The following is a 20,820-nucleotide window of genomic DNA, read 5'->3' as shown; positions in this document are numbered from 1 at the left end:
CTTTAACCTTGGTGGAGATGGAGAGGCAAGAGTGAAAGGAGCAGGATTTAAAAAAAAAATTAAGATAATATGTTATATATAGTGATAAAACCTAAAATGCCATCTAATGCTCTCTTCTTGCATTTCCTTTGCCCTCCTCCACTTACTTTAAAATTCACTTAAATATAATTGTGGCATTGTATTTAATTAAATTGTGATTAAAAAAAGAACCCTCACTTGGTCTAACACTAACATTTGACTAGACTTATGTGGTTAAAGTGATAACGTGAAGATATTCATTTTTCAGTGCTTGGGCTGGCATAATACCAAGGGATTCTCCTGCCATTGCATGCTTTGGATACTTGGATATTATAATTAGAGCCAGAGACCAGACTAGAACAATGAAAGAAACAAGAAAAAGCAAAGCTTACCTGTTTTCCATGATGCTTAACAAAAAAAATACCATGACACTCTTAATGTCAAGTCAGTCCATGTATTTCACCACACAAAATAAATTGTGGCATATGTACACCATGGAATATTATGCAACCTTAAAAAAGACAGAGACTTTACCTTTTTCATTTTACATGGATGGAGCTGGAACATATTCTTCTTAGCAAAGAACCTCAAGAATGGAAGAAAAAGTGTCCAGTGTACTCAGCCCTACTATGAAACCAACTATAGCCCAAGAATATGGGGAAAGGGGATAGGGAGGGCAGGGTAGGTGGGAGGGTAATTGGTGGGACCACACCTACGGTGCATCTTACAAGGGTGCATGTGAAATTTACTAAATGCAGAATACAAATGTCTTAACATAATAACTAAGGAAATGCCATGAAGACTATGTTAACTTGTTTGATGAAAATATTTCAAATTGTATATAAACCCAGCACATTGTACTCCACAATTACATTAAGGTACACAGCTATGATTTAAAAAAATAATAAAAAATAAGCTAGAAAGGATAAATTGGTTGGTGTGTTTCAGTGGCGTCTTTTAACAAATTAACTTCACAGATGTGTATTTACTGAGCATCTCTTATGTTAGTCTCTAGCAGCACTGGGTAGGGCAGGCTATGCATGTATGTGTTGTTATATGTATGAATAGGCATATTTTGAGTGTGTATGTGTATGTATTTGTACAAATGTTAGAAAAAAAATCAGCTTGACTTTGTTTTTCCACACCAGGAAAAATACAAAGACCATTTCTGACCTGTGCCCTCTGGGGAAATAAAACTATTCATAACAAATCATAGTCCATTTTATAAGAAGAGTTGGCATAGTTATTTATATCATAAACTTTAATATTTTGCACAGTACAGTTGTGTTAATGTAAGGAATATATTTTTGTAATGCAAACAATAATGAAATTATTTTACCTTAATAAAGTCAACTTTTCTTCCCAAAGTTACGTTAAATTCTCTTTGAGAAAAAGTTAATGAAAACATTTAAGAAATACATATTTTTTCTCTTTGCCAAGTGAATATTTAATTTACTAGTATCTTCTTACTGCTTTTTAGGTTCTAAGACTGGGCTTTAATATAGAGCTTAACGTAAACGTAAATCTAAGCTTTCTACCTGAATCATTTAAGAGAAAAAAGAATATGAGCCTAACAGAGGGAAAGACATTGTGGCTTTCAGTTTCTTCACTTGATAATCCAGCCTTCGACCCTCAGCCTAGATTGTACACTTGCTTGTCCTTTACATCGCCCATTGGCTAGATGTTTATTGGCATTTGTGTTTAAGTTGTAATCCCCTCACAACTGTAATTCAAAGTGGAAAAATGAAAGTCAATTTTTAAAAGTTGATGAGCCTAGATTGTCCCTCAATATTCAAGAGGAATATTTTTGCTAAACTATTATTAAATAGATAATCCATGACTACAGAGACTGAATATCACCCACAAAAGCAATAAACCTCCCAGAAGACCTGTATAATGTGTTACATCACATGAAGAAATGTATATACAAAGAGAACCAAAGCATATGGTTCTCACAAAGTGCCCACCCCCAAGGTCTGTACATCACTTGGGATATAGATGGCTCCCTTATATACATGTGATATATATATCACATGTATCACACACATGTGATACTTTCATTCAAGGCTTATTGAAAATGAAGGGAACATTGATTTAGATGTCACTATATTAATATAGAATATCTACCAGCATATATAATGTCATATAAAATTATCTTTTTATTTACAAATGTACAGAGTAAGTATGCAGTTTTGAAGTATCAGGCCTCATAACTTCTATGACAGTTTCTTTGCAAAAGAGAGATTAATCATACAATTAAAGCTGGAAAAGAGCATAGAATTCACTAAATACTATAACTTCATTTTATAAACAAGACTGGGCTTCAGTCAGGTCCAGGATTTTCTTGCAGTGGCCCAGCATATTCATGATGTGTTTGTAGAAGAGGGACTAGAACAGGCCTAGAACTCATTTGTTTTAGTTTTAGTTCAATGCTCTCTTAGGCTGATTACATTTCCTAGGGTGTATTAGAACTATTCCATAAATCAGCGATTTCTTTATAATTTTCTTCACCTTTGTAATCTGTCCTCTGGGAGAAAAATAAAAAGGTGATCTTGCTCCGTGGAAGTATTTGGGGAGTGCTGATGACTATAAATCATATCCTTCTTTGTGACATTGACCCTTATTTTTAAGCCGCGATTTCTTTATTGTCTCTTTAATTCTCGATTCTTTTGTTACCTACATGTACTAAAGGCCTTCAACTTAAGGCACGTGTGTTACTCATTTTTTCCACCTTTTATCTATGTATCTTTTAAAAATGATTCAATCATGCTTTCATATGGTTTATCTTATTCTATATCAAACCTCTGGCCTAGAATCTTATGACATTGTTGATTGAATAGAAACTTGGTCAGCAACCCAGATACAGGAAAAAAGCCAAAATAAATTATATTAAAATATGAGTATGCACTTTATCTGCAACTAGAATGAGAGAGAGTTCCTGCAGTTTAAGTCTGTCTTCTAAATAAAGCAATTTTAATGTCATTTATTTTCACAAATTCTCTTTTCTCCTTGCTTTTCTTTCCTTTTATTTTTATAAATTCAATTTACTTTGTAAAGTACACAAATGGTAGGTTCCTAGACAGTGTTGGGGGGCTTTTCTAAATAACAGGGTACATATATGTGTGAATGTGTGTGTGTTCCCATCTCTTTTTTCAGTGCCCCCCCCTTAGTTGGAAAGCTACATTTGGGAACAGACATCTGGGCTTAATGTCACTGATAGAATTGAGCAATTTTTTGTTTTTCTAACTTCTGTAGCTCTGGCCAGTTTCACATGGGCTTCTATCAGTTGCAATGGTCTCTTCAGCTTCAGCCAAGTGTAGGTTATTAGGTTACAATTGCTCAAAATGATGAGTCCTCTCCACACTTGATCCAGCAGGAATAAAAGCAAGTTTGTAAAATAATTGTAATCTCCTGAAGCAGTGCCAGCCATGCAACCCGAACACCGTCCCTCTTAATTAATTTGTATACGTTTCTTATTTTAATAGAACAAACTTTCAGAGGGTACTCACGTGGGACTGCTGAACCAGCTGTACAACTTTTATTTTGAAGAAAAAAGTTGAGCCTCAGAACAGGCTGTTTTAAAGACAGGGAGGGACTTAGCCTTTCGCAGCTTGACCAGCATGAGGAAGGAGAGCTCCCCTGGCTGCAATAACTTAGGGAGCTCCTACCTGGGTGACACTTGGGGCAGGAAGTTTTCTGTTTGTTTTGTTCTGTTCTGGAGTGTCCCCTGCACTTCTCTTGCCCGGATCAACGTGACTCTTGCTGGGTTTTGCACACCCTGCTCTGTGGGGGAGTGCCCCGACGTGCCTGGCTTATGTGGCCTCTATGGACACACTGCTCAGCTGGCAGAGAGCAGGGAAGTTTTCTCCCAGCACCCAAAAAAAAGAAAGAGGAAAGTACTTTTTCTTTCTGGGTACCTTGCAGCACAATAGATCAGAATAAGCTTGTACATTCCCTCCCTGGATTTTCTGGCGTGGTTTCCAAGAAGACGTTAAACCTTCACCTTTAAATGGATGACCATGTCACAATCAGGAGGAAACATCTCCAAAGACCCATCTTTAGGTAAGTAATGCTACATCCCAGGTGGCTCTGGGGTTGTCAGGAACAATAGCTTCTCTTTTTCATCCTTAACTTGGGCATTCTGGCACGAAGCTACAGCAGAACCATAAAGAATGCGCCTGAAAGTTAACTTCAGGTACACAGGAGTTTTTTTATTTTCTATTTTCTTTTGAAAGTCTGTAAACAAGCTCTTATCCACTCTTGAAAAAATATTTTCAAAAAATCTTAACTATTGAAGAACACGAATGACATAGCCCTGGAAGAACTTTTGAAACATTATGCAATCCCTTGCTTGTTTCTGAGAACTGTTACACAGCCCTCTAAATGGGAAACTTTCTGCTTAGTTCTTTCAACTGATCAGACTCAAGGGCAATGTATGTTCTTTCAACTGATCAGACTCAAGGGCAATTCATGCTCTAAATGCTACACCTTTCTGGAGTAATGTATCTGGGGATAAATTTGAACTTGATAAGCTACTGTACTAGAGTGTGTATTTTATAGCTCAGTCAGGAGTGTGAGACCAGTAGTTAAAGAAATAATAAGGCAACAGAAAAAATTTCACATTGTGGTGGAATTTATGACCAGGCAACATGTAGATAACAGTACAATGGATTGCGCTAAGGCTTTATTTTGGAGTGAGGGATACCCTGGCTCTAAGGGAGCAGCAATTTCTTCATTGTCTCTTTAATTCTTTTTGTTTTTGTTTTTTTGGCTGGGGCTGGGTTCGAACCCACCACCTCCGGCATATGGGGCTGGCGCCCTACTCCTTTGAGCCATAGGCGCCGACCTGTCTCTTTAATTCTTGATTCTTTTGTTACCTATTATATACTTCAGAATTTAGAATTCTGAAGTCTAGCTAATTTCAAAGTAGCTAGAAAATAAACAATTTTTGCCTCTTAAAATAGATTTTTAAAAACGTTAATTATTTGTCCCTTTTGTGCTTTCCCCAAAATAATTTTCTGAGAACAGCAGAGATACTACATATTAACCATAATAAATGTTAAAGTCAAGCTGAAGCCACTGGTTGTCAATCTGGAATTAATTACAGGAAAATGAAAATGTATGGATGGAATTCCTGGTACTCTACGGTTGTTACATTGTAACAGTAGACCTCAAGGAATATAATTATTTGAAATATGGCCATTTTGCCATTTTAATGTATGGATTAAGCATTGCTACAATGGTATTAATAACAACATTATCCTTTTGTAATGCTTAAAAGAAAATGCTAACTTGAATCTGTTTTAAAACCTTCCTCTGAACATAAATTATATTTCAATCTACCCATAAGGATTTGATATCATAATACACATGTGCTTAAATACACATTTATTAGTCTTAGGTGGCAATGTGAGTAAATAACCCGAAGTCTAAAATGATCCAAAAATCCCTACCATATTTCCTGAAAAGTTCTCCTAATCATATGTAATTAATATCTGTACTCTCCCAAGTCAGGTGTGACTTCAAAAAGGCATGGTAGTTACACACGTGATTCTAAACTCGACCCTAACTAGGCATCCCTCACGGAGGGTGACCCAGCAGTTTGGGAAGGCAAGGTTGTGCCAGATAAAATCAGATTCCCCTCATCAGGGAGCTGTTGAGACTGAGGCAGGTAATCTTCACCACTAATTTATGTCCAATCTTCATTTCTTCCTGATGAATTACATGCTGAGGTGTTACTTGCAGGTGAATTGCAACTTAACTATACTTCTTTATGTGAAAAAAACAAACCTTTGTGGAAGTTGAGGTTCTCTGCCCATAAAATTAGAATAAAATTTGGTAAATTCAGTTGATTGTGTCTTGAATCCAGTCATTTGTAGGAGACAATGTAGCTGCCAAAGAGATCAGACTTTCGCCCAGGCAGTTGTTTCAGGCCAGTGGAGCAATGGGACCCTGACTGAAGACAGGTTAAGGCTACATGTGGGAGAAGGATTTCTGCATCATCTGGTAGATTGACAACTGGCATTGCTTTCATATTACCAGGTTAAATTGTGATGAAGGAAAAGGTAGGTGGAGAGTATCTTAAAAGATACTAAAAGCTAAGCTTAATTCTGCAGAGAAAGTTAATTTTCAATAAAATACAGCATGGACTTCTTTATAGCTAGTCATGCTTTCAGGGAAGTTGGGATGGGTAAGCTTGCTTTTGGAGCTTTGGCCTTTTTCTTGGCCCCTCTTCATTTTCTTTCTCAGCCTCCTTTCCAAGGTACCTTCTTTTCTTAGGCTACCCTGAGGCTGTCCAGTGTCTCACACTGAGACATCTTGCTTAGGTCTGACTTTTCAGAGAGCCGTGTGCCAGACCTTTTTTTCACAATATCTACTTTCCTGCGCTCACCTAAGGGCCTTGCATGCTGGTTCTCAATCTGCTTGATAGATAAATCTGTGCTGGTCTGATGTAGTAGGACTAGTTAAAATTTATCTATCTGCTTGATAGATAAATCTGTGCTGGTCAGATGTAGTGGGGCTAGTTAAAAGTTTAACAGAAATTTTGTGAAAATATCTTGACTGTTTGTGAATATTCATTTTCCATTTCAGATTAAGTCCAGAAATTAAAACAAAATTATCTGAGTTACAGACACCATTTCCAATTTCTATATACAGGCTAGTTTCCTCCATAAGTCAACCTACAGCTTTAATTCAACTCACCTGAATTTCACTGATTGACTATAAGTGTCTACCTGTAGTCCATTGTGATTGGGAGTTCAGATAGGAAAGAAGACCAAAAAACGTTATCTGCCCTCATAAATCATATCATCTAGAATATACCTATCTGACTGTAGTACAGGCAGACAATGGTGAGATTGAAATAGAAGAAATAGAACTCAGTAGTGACTAATTCTGTTACCCACATGAGCTGAGAGAGAAGACAGTAACTCTTATTTTTTTTTATTTAATTTTCAAGATGGAAGTAAAACCAATTTTTCATCAGCACAATCTCCTTAAATTTCAGAAAGTACATTAATTTATCAATTAGAAAAAGTGAGCTGAGAAGTTTGGGAGTAGATGGTAGAAATTGAAATTACATGGCTGGAAAAGATACTGGGAGGCCTGGGAGGAATCTCACGCATTATTTAGATTCCATCTCTAAGAGTATCTGGGCCTTCTACAATAAAGATTCCCAAATCATTTCCCATATTGGGTTATCATATCTATTTTTTAAAAGTTTTTCTTGGGAATTTTAGACATATTTAATAGTTTCACACCATGTCCTTGAGGTGAGGAATAAAGGCAAAATTCCTCTGGCAAAGCAGGAGTTTATATTACTTCTTTTATGAATATCATGTGAAACTTGGGGATCAATGAGACTATTTAGCCCCAAGCTTGGTGCCCTTTGAACACACTATGGCTCTTCCTGCATAGACACTTACAGCTCAGACTTGCCTAGAGAGAAGAGGATGCTCCTTTTATTCCAGAAAAACACTTTGGATTTAGAATTTTCTAGGAAGGAAACACCATCACAAAAAATACATCAACATGTTTTCAGTCAATAACACTGAGTTCTGTCCCCTAACACTTGCAAAATACATAGGTTTTTAAAAATCCAAGATGTGAATCAACACTTGATAGAAGAGACTTCACCTAGATATGCTCCTATAGGTTTTTAATAAAAACCTCTTTTCTACATTACCAGGTAGCTTTATCTCTGGTAGTTATAATAATTCATTTCTTTATATAAATAGATTCATCAATTTATTTTAATATTATAGGATATAACACATTCGAATGAAGGATTATTAGTAACTTCAGTAAAACAGTTTCTGGAGACATTTCCACTTTATTGCATTGCCATATTGCTTAACAAACTTTCTGTATTTCCATGTGATAAATCACCTATGTAGTATAATAGCAAAAAAAAATCTAATTCTCCTAATAAAATTGCACAACTGAAACTATTTCTTATTTGAATTTTACTACCATTCATTAGGGTTTAAGACTGGGATTTTGTTATAATTATCTCCTTTTACTTGATATTTCATTTTACCAAGTTTTATAATCTATTGATCTTTTCTGTTTCTTCAAATTCTTTCTAGAAGTGGGTAGTGAACAATGAATTTAAGAAATAAAATTAAAAATATTCTTACGTGTTAAACTTTAAGGTTCTTTGAAACCAACAAGCTTTTGAACTTCTTTCAACGTTATTTTTGTGGTGATTTTCCATGAGAAGTAACACTAAAAAGCCACACACGAAATCATGCAAATAGTTTTTTATTAGCCCTAGAATTGAGAACTGGTCTATGTATCCAGGATCAGAGACAGTGAAGTGCAAGGCAGCCAGGGCCCAAGATAAATGAAAATATTGGGATCTTGACAGTGTTGAGAACATGCTGTTTCTTCTCTTTATGTCTTCTCAAAAGTTTTATTTTTCTAAGTATGTTGGAGGAATTCTGAGTATGTATTTGGCAGGCATTATTTCTTCACATAAAGATGTAGAAAGTAGAAGGATGAAATAAGAAAGCCTAGAAAAAGAAAAGCAGATCCTAATTTGGCTTTTGGATCTAATGGGGCTGGTTAGGGGATGAAGTGGTAGATTAACTATTTCTTCTTTTTTATGCAGTGACTTTCATAGGAAAATGCTCTATGTTAATCTAATCTGAAATATGATGAAAGTACATATTTATAAAAATATTGCTTTCTGGTTATCAGAGGAAAGTGCTTGGGAATTTGCCTAGTGAGAAAATATAGAAAAGGAAAGAATATGAATTTACCTGAAAGGGTGACAAAGCAACTGGAAATTTAGTTACAGGATTTGTGAAAAAAACATGTTTGGTGATTTTATGTTAGTAATATTATTTGATAGAATAAAACAATTATATTTTCATTATTCCCCCTGGCCATGAAAGGGAAAAATACTTCTGGAAAACAGACACAGTCAATGAATGTAAACTTTATGACCCTTCAGTATAAGGCAACCAGGGCCCAAACATATATTAATAGATCATTTATATGATAAATACGTTTAATAAAAATTAATGTTTTGTTGTCTAACTCAGGATGGTAATGCTGGTAGTCAAAGGCTGTAGAATTTATAGACCAAGAAACAGACAAAACTTAATTTTTGAAATAGATTACAAAGATCAAAGCAGGATAATAAACACACTTGAATGGCAAGTAATGTTTATTATGACAAAATTATCAGATATCAGCATGCCTTGTTACTTTTCCAGGCATGATAAAAGTAGCTTTAATCTTTAAGTGGGTCATCACCAATAGATAAACTATAATTTGCTATAAATTTTAATGTCAGGCAGTAGGTAATTTACTCCCACTGATATTATTTCACCCCTAGTCAACACAATTTAAATCATCACCATTGAACACTTAATGTATTTTTAGGCAAATTATTTGCATGTAATCTTTAGGCATCTCTGTGAGGAAGTGTTAAATCTACAATTGATGATTGGGGGTGTGCAGTCAGGAACAGCTCAGAGACTGAAACATGGGAAAATTTTTCTCAGGAGCTACACAGATCTTGTTTTCTAAGATAGAGCAGCTTGATGCTAGGTGCATATATCTTAGACATCAGTATGATTAAGAAATGGCTTTTTAAAGATTTAGAGTGTTTGAAATGAAGAAAATCAAGATTATGCAGGAAAAATGATCTACTGGGAATAATATTACTGGTTTGATACCATCAAGACGATTTTATATTTAGAGTAATCAGCCTGTTATACACAGTGTTTAGGCAGAAAGCAATGAATAAAAAAGTCATTCTGGTGGATGCTTGTTTAAAAGATGACCTGCAGGTCGGTAGAGATGGAATAAAGTTAAAGAACTCTGCAATATTTGTAAAACTAGTCTCTTTAGTTCTGTGACTGCAGATAACATAGTTTTGACAGTCAGTTCTCATGGGAAAGCTTCAGTTTATTTATGTATTTGATTACAGCCAGTTGGCCATGAGCTCTAATTGAGGAGAATCCAACATTTCCTGAGTTGGAGCTGCTGGAAGCATGTGGGGCAAGTCATAGTATGTTTGCAGAACGGACAATAATACTCGCAGATTTGTTATCTTTGTAACATCGAAGCCTGCTCCACTAATGTCAGCCTTTTGGCTATGTAGAAGCCTTAGTTTTAACCTAAATCACTGTTCCTTATGAGTGTTTTGGTGGCTGCAGTCTTTGGGGTCTTGGGATGTTATCTTTAGAATAGTTTTTTAATTAAATCAAACAAAAACAGACATTTAAAGATTAATTATATATTTATTAAACAATTGCTTATAGGCTTGGAAAGTTATGGGCTTTTCTTATGAAAACCATCACTTAAACTTTAAAAATGTTAATATTTAAAATTTTAAGTGTCAAAAAGCTGGGAACAAATTAATTAGCAACCCATCGTAACGAAAAACAGAAGGACTATGTCTTTAACATACAAAGTGGCAATTTTGTGTGTTCTAATTGCGGAAGGAAAAGAATATTCTACAAGGTCAAGTCATTTTAAAATTATATCATTAAGTTGGGATGATTAAAGAAAGAATGTGACAATCTGGGGCCACCTGTTAGAGATTCCAAATGCTTATATCTATTCCAGTAGTGATGTCTCTGTGAAACAACATAAAATAGAAAAAGAGACTCTTGCTAATTTCTAGGCCCACTAATTAGGAGTTGGCTCTTCACTCCAGCTGCATCCAATTGTTGCTAATGCTGCAGTCCAATGGCCCTGAACGTGCATCTCATTTACTACACACCTCCCTTCATTCTATTGTAATTACTTCAATGCAGGATCAGGTCTCCTACAAGGTTGTAAGATGCCCACAGCTAGAATAAATATTGCATTCATCTTTACATTTCTCAAAAGTTGGTAAAATGTATTTCTTAAGTAAGCACTTATGCAAGTCTTTAAATTTAAATACCTAAAGGAACCACACTGTTATTGTAAATGCGTGAGGCAGTATATAGTGGGAATTGTGGTATATGTTAAACCAAAGGCATTTAGTTTTACATTTTTGAAAACATTGAAAGACTAAACAAAATCTAGCTCCACATTGCTAGCTGGTGACCCTTGATATGAATGAGTGATAGAATGGGTAGTTAGTTTTGTTAGGTGCACATAGGAGTTTTCTTTCCATTTTCAGGATCAGGGATGGCCAGTAAAGCTTGGCTGACAATTCTGGCAGTTACATCCAAGGAAATTACTGTGGGGATGTGCATTTATTTCCATGCTAATTAAAGAATGGGAAAACCAATATTCTCTACAGCATGACTGTGCTGATAACTTGTATATGATTTTGTAGCATTAAAGGAATAGATGAAAAAACTCTCACAGGATAGCTGTTCAAACATTGAAGACTATTGTGTCAGCTATTGAGGTGTAGAAATCCTCTCAAAACAATGCCTTGAAATGACATGAGTCTGTGGGTCAGCTGAGTGGTTCTGCTGATCTGTGCTGGGCTGGGTTGATCTTACAGGGGCTTTCATATGCATCTGTGGCCAGAGGGGAGATTTTCTGTGAACCAGCTGGGGCAGGGGGCTTAGTTACATGCCTTAGGTTTCCTCCCCTGTGTCTCATAGCTCGCCAGCAGGCTGTCCTGGAAACTTTTTCAAGGTTCTAATTGAATCTGATTGTGTCAAGTTGTTACTGTTCCACTGGAAGAAAAGGTTCCAGAAAAAAACCACATGGCCGAGCCGAGAGTTGGTGTTGGAGGGCATAACCAAAGGGTACACAGAAGAGGGAAGCATGTATAATTGGACCAATTAATGCAATTAATCCACTCCGAAATCTCTTAACTCGTCCCGATTCTTCTTTTCATTAGTCCATCGATAGTTCCTTCAGCCATCGAAGTAACAGTGCATGACTTGAATCTTCATTTCATGTTGTTAAGTGGTCTGAGTAACCAATGAGGATTGAAAAAGTATATACATTAACAATGCAATAGGGTCCAGATAACACTCATGTGGCCCAGGGGTCAAACATGGCTCACCTGACTCCAAGGTTATAGCATGCCTGATATTCCTGGTTAAAAAAGTTTTTAAAGGTTAAGAACAGTTCACTAATTGTCTAAAACATGAGCTATTACACCCATAATGACTATCTACATTTCCCCAGTTCCTTTTGGATAATTCATTTTTACCAAATGTTATGTTAGCGGACATGAGGAAATCAGTCATTTTAATACAAGCTGAACATAATTAGACAACTTTGGACAATTCAATTTCAATTCTGCTAAAACTATAATATGGAAGGAAAGGTTAGGAATAGTAATAATAAAATAAAATTTTACATGCATTTGAATCATATTTGAGTTACATCCATAGTGTGTATTCCTTTGGTATTTAGGTTTATTATGTTTTAAAAATTATTTATTCTTTATAGGATAGATTGAATGAGAAAACATCTAATTCAGTGTTTTTCGTATTACTGAACTCTCCTAAAACACCCCTAGAAGGAGTAAATCTTTTTGTAAAACTCACACATTATATAACCTTTCTTTGAATAAGTGATTCCCAAAGTGAATCTGTTTCTTATTGACATTAGAATTGCAGTTTACAAAACAAAAACAAAACAGAGCAAGCTTCTACATTCCTAACCCCAGAGATTTTGATTCAGTAGGTCTGGGTGTAGAAAGGATTGATGTATTTCTACAAACTCCCCAGTCTGTGCTGATTCATAGCATGATTTGGGACCCACATTCCTTACTAATATAATTTATATACATTAGGAATGAAAAAGTGGAGTACTTTGGAAAATGTTTTGATAAGATCAGTGTCATCATGAAAGCATAAGCTGGAATTTTTCTTTTCTTTTCCCTCATAAATCTGTTATGTACAGGAGATGTCTGAATATGAAAAAGGTTAAATTTCTTTCCTAAAAAAATCTTCCATAAAGAGACAAATCACTATAAACTTCTAAGCAACAGTTCTCAATATTGGATGTGTCTTTCAGTCACTGGGGAATTTTTTGAAACCTCAGTGCCCAGGAGGCATTTCAGACCTATCATATGAAAGTCACTGCCTGGGAGCCAGGGATCACTGTTTTCCTTAAACTGCCTAGTTTTCTAATGTATAGCCAAGCCTGACAGCCACAGCCCTAAAGAGAAGCACACTTGATGTACAGTGACAGAAGAAGGCAAAACAGTTGAGGATGAACATTGCGGAGTGACTTGGATTTTGACAGGCAATTGGAAGAAGGAAAGGACACTAGATGCTGGAATAGCATGAGCAAAGGCATGGGAATAGAAAAGTACACAAAGTGGGAGAGTTTTGGGAGCAGGGAGAATTCCTGACTGGCCAGCACAGAGCTATGCATCCGTGTTTCGGGTGATGTGTTTCCTATTTATGTTATAGGGAAGATACTCCGTATTTTTCTTTTATCTCCTCTTAGAGATGAAACAAAGTTGCCTAGTTGAGGGAATAGTTAATGTTTCATTATATAACTGTGGTAGTGTACATTTTTAAAAAGGAAGAAGAAATGTTTTGAAAAGACTTAGAGAAGATGAACAATGTCACATTATTGAAACAGCTGAGGGTAAATTAAGAAATAACAGATGGAAGTTATGTGTGGATTATCACACCCAGGTGCCACTGTGTACACAGAATTGGCAGCCTTTTACCTAGCTCTGGTGCCTTTTTCTTTGCTTCATCCTGAAGATATTTTTCTTTTGTTGTTGTTAAAAAGTCATTGGTTTTAAATTCACACTTAGTAAAAAGTAGATCAAAATATTCAAATAATGACAGATTATCATACAGAATCCCATAATGTGTTTATAGTTTTGCATTTGTTCACACACTATCCCTGTGAAATAGAAGGGAAACCATATAGGTCCCCATTTCAGAGGTGAAGACATTTAAGCTTAAATAGACACAGAAGTTCAAGAAAGAGATATTTAAGGGTGCTGACACTAGCAACAAGTGTATTAAGTATGGCTTACCATTACAGTTTCATCTTCATGATAGGTAATGCTGGGGGACTGTCATGTATCCGACAGGCCAGCCATGTGATTCTTCTTTGAGGTATAGCCTATTATCTCGAGACAATGAAATCATTTTTAATTCCCTTTAAATTTTTTTTGCTACTTAGAATTATTTAATATTCATAACTTTCACGAAAATTTTTTCTACTAGAGGTGGAAAGAGAAAAAACTGAGCAAAAGTGAATTGTCATTTGTTATCTGTGTCATCCGATTTACTGTGAGGACTGTACAGATCTGGCATGTCACACATAATGTGCTTACTACAAATTTTAGGACAAAAAGTACTATCTCCATAAGAATTAAAAAGAGAAGAGGGAAAAGAAAGACAAAGTTCAGATAATTGTTTTGAAAAGTTTTTCTAAATAGAAGAGATTTGTTGTTACCATAACATAAACAACATTTTCCTAGGTAGCAGAAAGACCCCGTAGATGCTGAAGGATGTGGCTTCTGGGCTGAATAAGACTAGAACTAGATTTCATTGTCATTTCATTAATATACATGATTAAAATGTGATTTGAGAGCAGCCATCCTATTAATCTATATTTTATGCATTGTTTTCCTCATATTCAAAGTGCTAAAAATTCACATTTTAATGTTTTTTTTTTTAATGTATTTGAGACTACCCTTGGGTGCCAGAAAACTTCCATGTTTTATTTTAAAATATTTTACTTCATCGTAGGTTGTTCTTAAATATTACACTAAGAATTTATTTTATAAAGAGAAAACAGACCCTGTATTCTGTTAGACAAATGCTATAACTTCCCAGGAAGGTTAATTTTCTCTTTCTTAAGAATCTAATATTTAGAAAGTCTTTACTAAAGGCAGTGTATTTTAAATTGTACAGAGTGCTAAAGACAAAATTTGTTTAAAATGTATTTCATTTCTAGTTTGGAACCATTATTTCATGACATTTGCTTTAATAATATTTAGCCAAAATCGGTGCTAATTTAAAAACTGGAAAACAGTTTCTGACTACATTCTGAGTATGTGAACAGCTATACTAAATAACCACGGAGTTAAATATTATATACAAATTCTCAATTCTCCTGTATTGGCGTTTAGATAAACTGATGTGGAAGTTGAGCTGCTCAAGTTGAATAAGTGTGGACAATCTGGACAATTTGTTCTGTTTTATCCTTCTTCCTGCCAACACATTGTTTCACGCTCTCTCTGTTAGCTCAGTTGCAATTAACCTCACTCATGGGTTTAATGAAACCTATGCCAACACTGTGCTGGTAAAGGACTTTAGCTTGCACCTAATTTTCTTTTTTTCTCATTTAGATGTCTAAATGAGATGAGGTTGCTTCTTCCCACTCCCTGCTCGTTTCTTTCTTTCCGTGCTGCCTTGCCAGACACCAGAATGCCTATGCAAAAACAACTTGCTGTACACTATAGAAAACTATACCAATTAGTGTGTTGTCCTGAGGAGGAGCTCCACCAACACATTGGTAAACAAACATCAGGATGTTTAAGGCCACTTAGAGCTATGTGTTCAAATCCGAGCAGACAGTGGCCTTGGGACTTGAGTGTTTCTGAATTTTCCTTTAAAGAATGGGATACCTGGGGAACTGTCTGGAACGCCACGTTTAGGACTCATCTTAGACTAGAATATTTATCTTTATAATTGAGTTACTGGAGATGTCCACTCTAAAACAATTTTCTCTTATGTTTTCTGATCTACCAATTTACAATTCACTCTCTCTTCCTTTCATTCATTTGTCTTAAAAACATAGACCAAGATTTGTCTTCTGCTTCCACATTGTCCTATTAACTTCTCCAGTCCCCTGCAAAAACACCTCTTTTCATAATCTCAATTAATTTTACATTTAATAAATTTACATTTAAAGATTTCATCTCTATCCCAAGGGGCAATCTACATTTCTTTATAACTCTTAGACATGTGCACCCGAAGACCTCTTGAGATCTGGTACTAATCCATCCAACAGAGATTTATTATTATACATATTCTTTAAGTATATTAATGTCTCTCCAAACTTTGTCCCTTGTGACACTCATGTTGCATGAGATTTGATAGTTTCACACATACACACATACATAGTTTTACAACAAGATTTTCTAGAACTTTATCATATTTATGTTAAATGTAAATATTTAAAACAAAGATATGATATTCAGTGTTTTCCTAAATTGACAGTGGAATCTCCTTTGTGTTGAATATCTATAAACATATCAGAGCCTCCAGTAAATTTTTTTTTTTATTAAATCATAGCTGTGTACATTAATGCGATCGTGGGGCACCATACACTGGTTTTATAGACCGTTTGACACATTTTCATCACACTGGTTAACATAGCCTTCCTGGCATTTTCTTAGTTATTGTGCTAAGACATTTATATTCTACATTTACTAAGTTTCACATATACCCTTGTAAGATGCACCACAGGTGTAATCCCACCAATCTCCCTCCCTCCGCCCACCTCTTCCCTCCCTCCCCTCTCTTTCCCCCTTCCCCCTATTCTTAGGTTACAACTCAGTAAATTGTTGTTTATGAGAAATAACTTCTTAGAGGAACAGCTTAGCCTAGCTGCTCTGAACCTCTTTGTTGATAACTATTAAGAAAAGCATAAGATATTTCCCTGTACTTTTAATCCTCTTCTCTTTAGACTTAAAATCTCAGTTATTTTTGATGCCTCTCTACTTCTTATGTTCTATAACACAATAACTGTCAAGTTCTTTTAATTCTGTCCTTAAAAATGTCTTATTTCTCTACTCTTGTCTTCTTGCTTCTTCACTTCAAAGCCTTTTATTCCCTCTCTCATTTAAATGTTTGATATTTTTCAAGCTGGACTTCCAGTCTTCAGCCCGCCTTCCATAGTTCTGTGGTTCCAGAGTTAGTAGATTAATCCTTAGAGCTGTGTCATTATTATGCTGCTTCTTTCCTTTATAATTTGCAACAGCCCTTCGTTTTCCACCAAGTGAAACCATTATGCTCCTGACATTCCAAACACGTCATACCAATAACTACCTCATCTTTTCCTCATTTCACTACGTACATGCTGAACTTGTTCTGGATGACTCTTTCTACCCCAGCACCTCTTTTATGCTTCTCTTCCTGACCCCTGGATCCACTCTGCCTTCTCCGTTTCATTGCTTCTCCATGCCCTGTCTGAATTAATTTTCATCCTTGTTCATAATTCAAGTCCTTGTTCTAATGCCATTGTCTGTAGGAAGTGATTCCTGATTCTTCCAGCCAGAATAAGCTCTTGCTCCCTTGGACTTTAATGGTGGTACACTTTGTTTGTGGCTCTGTATTTCTGAGTACATTTCTCAGAAATTTGCCGCCTTATTTAATGCATGTTCTTTTTACTCTTCTTATGTATTGAATTTAATGATGGCTGAGAACTCGTCATATTCACAGAACTATAGGATGATCGAGTTGGAAAGACCTTATATCTAATGCAACTCTCTTATTTCACAGATAAAGGAAAAAACTCCAAGACATTAAATGTTTTGACCAAGTCCTCGTAGCTTGTCAGTGGTAGAGTCGGGACTAGCACACAAGTAAGAACTCTTAATTCAGTGCTCTTTCAAGTCTAATTTATTTGTCTCTTGTTCTTCTTGCCCATGGCAGTAATGATTGTCAAGCATTCTCTATGTACCCGGGATCTGACCTGTACCATGTCTAATTATAAGAGTAAAATAGAGTGTGGGAATTGGTATCCCCCTCCTACAGATAAAGAAACTCAACTTCAGTGAGATTAAATAAAAGTTTTAGGTAGAAGAGTTTGGAAACAAAGTTGTGGCCACTTAACTTCAGAACCTGTGATCTAGGGTCAAAGGTTGAATAAAAAAAGGCCTATATATTTTAAGGTGGAAGCTTAGATATGCAAAGGAGTACATACTATATTATTCCATTTCTTTGGGATTCGAGAACACTCATGTAAGACAGTGATTTTTCTTGGAACCACTTGAAGTGAGCCTGAGAGTGATTTCCAGGGTTTTGGCAGCATTCTGTGTCTTTGATCTGGCTTCTCCTTATGTGGATGTGTTTAATTTATGATAATTATGATTTCTGTAATTTTCGGTATTAATATTATACTTTAGTAAAAAGTTAGGGAAAAAAAACTAGAGCAGCTTGTGTTTACAGGAGGACACAAACTTTCCAAACTAAGCTCTCCAGGTGAAGCTTCAGGGAAAACCTAATGGTGGCAGTGTGACTGTGAGGAAGGGCGTACTTTGTAAATGGTCCTGGTGTGGCGTAGAGATACATGAAGAAAATGGAGTAGTTCTTTGCCTTACCCTGTCAATAGAAACTTGTCAAAGAAATAGTAAATGTGTAGGATGATTAGAAGTTGATGAGCTACATTTAATTTTTAAATCCTCTGTTTACCCACTGATCTTACAAGCTTTGTTACTATACATTATTACTGAAAGTGATTATACAATCTTCACGAGGTATAGTTTGAGAAATGAAGATCATCTGGAGGTGTACAAACTTCAGGCTGCGGGCCACATGCTGATTTTGTGAGTGATGTTTTTCTTATCTGTGATGTGGTTATCCTGAAAAGTATGGACAGACTTTTTTTTTTTTTTGCTAATTAGCTTTCATTAGTGTTTGTATATTTAATGTATGCCCCAAGGCAACTCTTACTCATCCAGTGTGTGGCAGAGAAAAAGAAAAAGTAGGACAACTCTGGCTTATAGCAGTGACACTGGTCATATGAACCTGGTTGTATACATGTTATACATGTATACATATGTATAACATTAATACATAGTTAATATTTATTAACTGTGTTACAATTCTGATATGTTAATCATGTGCATAACCCCACATTTATATTAGGATTGCTTATTATTGCTATGGATGGGAACAATTCATAAATAAACATAGTTATTTTGTAATAAATTGTATGGCAATAAATATTCATACAAACTGTGGATGCATTTAAAATGGTAAATTAGCTGAACTATCCATTATAAAATGTTTGAATTTTTTTCATAAATTTATTCTTTTTTTATTATTAAATCATAGCTGTGTACATTAATGTGATCATGGGGCACCATACACTGGTTTTATAGACTGTTTGACACATTTCATCACACTGGTTAACAGCCTTCCTGGCATTTTCTTAGTTATTGTGTTAAGACATTACATTCTACATTTACTAAGTTTCACATATACCCTTGTAATCCTACCAGTCACCCTCCTTCCGCCCCCCTCCCCCCTCCTTCCCCCCTATTCTTCGGTTATAACTGGGTTATAGCTTTCATATGAAAGCCATAAATTAGTTTCATACTAGGGCTGAATACATTGGATACTTTTTCTTCCATTTTTGAGATACTTTACTAAGAAGAATATGTTCCAGCTCCATCCATGTAAACATGAAAGAGGTAAAGTCTCCATCTTTCTTCAAGGCTGCATAATGTTCCGTGGTGTACGTCTACCACAATTTATTAATCCATTCGTGGATTGATGGGCACTTGGGCATTTTCCATGACTTAGCAATTATGAATTAGGCTACAATAAACATTCTGGTATAAATATCTTTGTTACAATGTGATTTTTGGTCTTCTGTATATCCCTAGTAGATGAATTATAGGATTGAATGGCAGATCTATTTTTAGACCTCTAAGTGTTCTCCAAACCTCTTTCCAAAAAGAATGTATTAATTTGCATTCCCAACAGCAGTGTAGAAGTGTTCCCTTTTCTCCACATCCATGCCATCATCTCTGGTCTTGGGATTTTGTGATATGGGCTAATTTTACTGGAGTTAGATGATAGCTCAAAATACTTTTGATTTGCATTTCTCTGATGATTAAGGATGATGAGCATTTTTTCATATGTCTGAAGGCCGTGCACCTGTCTTCTTCAGAGAAGTTTCTCTTCAAGTCCCTTACCCAGCCTGTGATGGGATCACTTGCTCTTTTCTTGCTTATAAGTTTGAGTTCTCTGTGGATTCTGGTTATTAAACCTTTGTCAGAGACATAACCTGCAAATATCTTCTCCAATTCTGAGGGCTGTTTGCTTGCTTTACTTACTGTGTTCTTGGCTTTTTAGTTTGATCAGGTCCCAGTAATATATTTTTGAAGCTGCTTCAAAAGCCTGGGGGGTCCTCCTCATAAAATACTCTCCCAGACCGATTTCTTCAAGGGTTTTCCCTGCACCCTCTTCTAGTATTTTTACAGTTTCATGTCTTATGTTTAAATTTTTAATCTACTGAGAGTCTATCTTAATTAATGGTGAAAGGTGTGGGTCCAGTTTCAGTCTTCTACAGGTTGCTAGCCAGTTCACCCAGCACCATTTGTTAAATAGGGAATCTTTTCCCCACTGAATGTTTTTAATTAGCTGGTCAAAGATCAAATAACGGTAAGTAGCCAGATTCATCTCTTGGTTCTCTATTCTGTTCCAGACATCTACTTCTCTGTTTTTGTGCCAGTACCATGCTGTTTTGATCACTATCTATTTATAGTATAGTCTGAGGTCTGGTAGTGTGATTCCTCCTGCTTTGCTTTTATTTCTGAGTAATGTCTTGGGTATTTGAGGTTTTTTCTGATTCCATATAAAAGGAAGTATTATTTTTTCAAGATCTTTAAAGTATGACAGTGGAGCTTTAATAGGGATTGCATTAAAATTGTATATTGCTTTGGGTAGTATGGACATTTTAACAATGTTGAATCTTCCCAGCCATGAGCATGGTATGTTTTTCCATTTGTTAACATTTTCAGCTATTTCTTTTCTTAGAGTTTCATAGTTTTCTTTATAGAGATCTTTCATGTCCTTTGTTAGATAAACACCCAAATATTTCATCTTCTTTGGCACTGCTGCGAATGGAATAGAGTCCTTAACTGCTTTTTCAGCTTGACTATTGTTGGTATAT

At 35.7% G+C, this 20,820-nt stretch overlaps 1 protein-coding gene across 5 annotated transcripts in view; it reads left to right on the top strand.

The window, feature by feature from the left end:
• The window catches only part of PDE1A (phosphodiesterase 1A), a 402,616-nt gene that overhangs the window by 110,880 nt on the left and 270,916 nt on the right, over positions 1 to 20,820 (top strand). The window contains exon 1 of one of the 5 annotated variants that reach the window (XM_053597606.1): positions 3,614 to 4,080. The exons of the other annotated variants lie outside the window; for them this stretch is intronic. Within the exon in view, the coding sequence (XP_053453581.1) occupies positions 4,028 to 4,080 (53 nt within the window). The 5' untranslated portion in view covers positions 3,614 to 4,027. Of the gene's footprint in view, positions 1 to 3,613; positions 4,081 to 20,820 lie in introns of those variants that run through there. 5 annotated transcript variants of the gene reach the window in all.

The sequence above is a fragment of the Nycticebus coucang genome, chromosome 7, assembly GCF_027406575.1.
Source record: "Nycticebus coucang isolate mNycCou1 chromosome 7, mNycCou1.pri, whole genome shotgun sequence".
Taxonomy (NCBI): Eukaryota; Metazoa; Chordata; class Mammalia; order Primates; family Lorisidae; genus Nycticebus; species Nycticebus coucang.
This window is presented reverse-complemented; position numbering and strand designations above follow the sequence as displayed.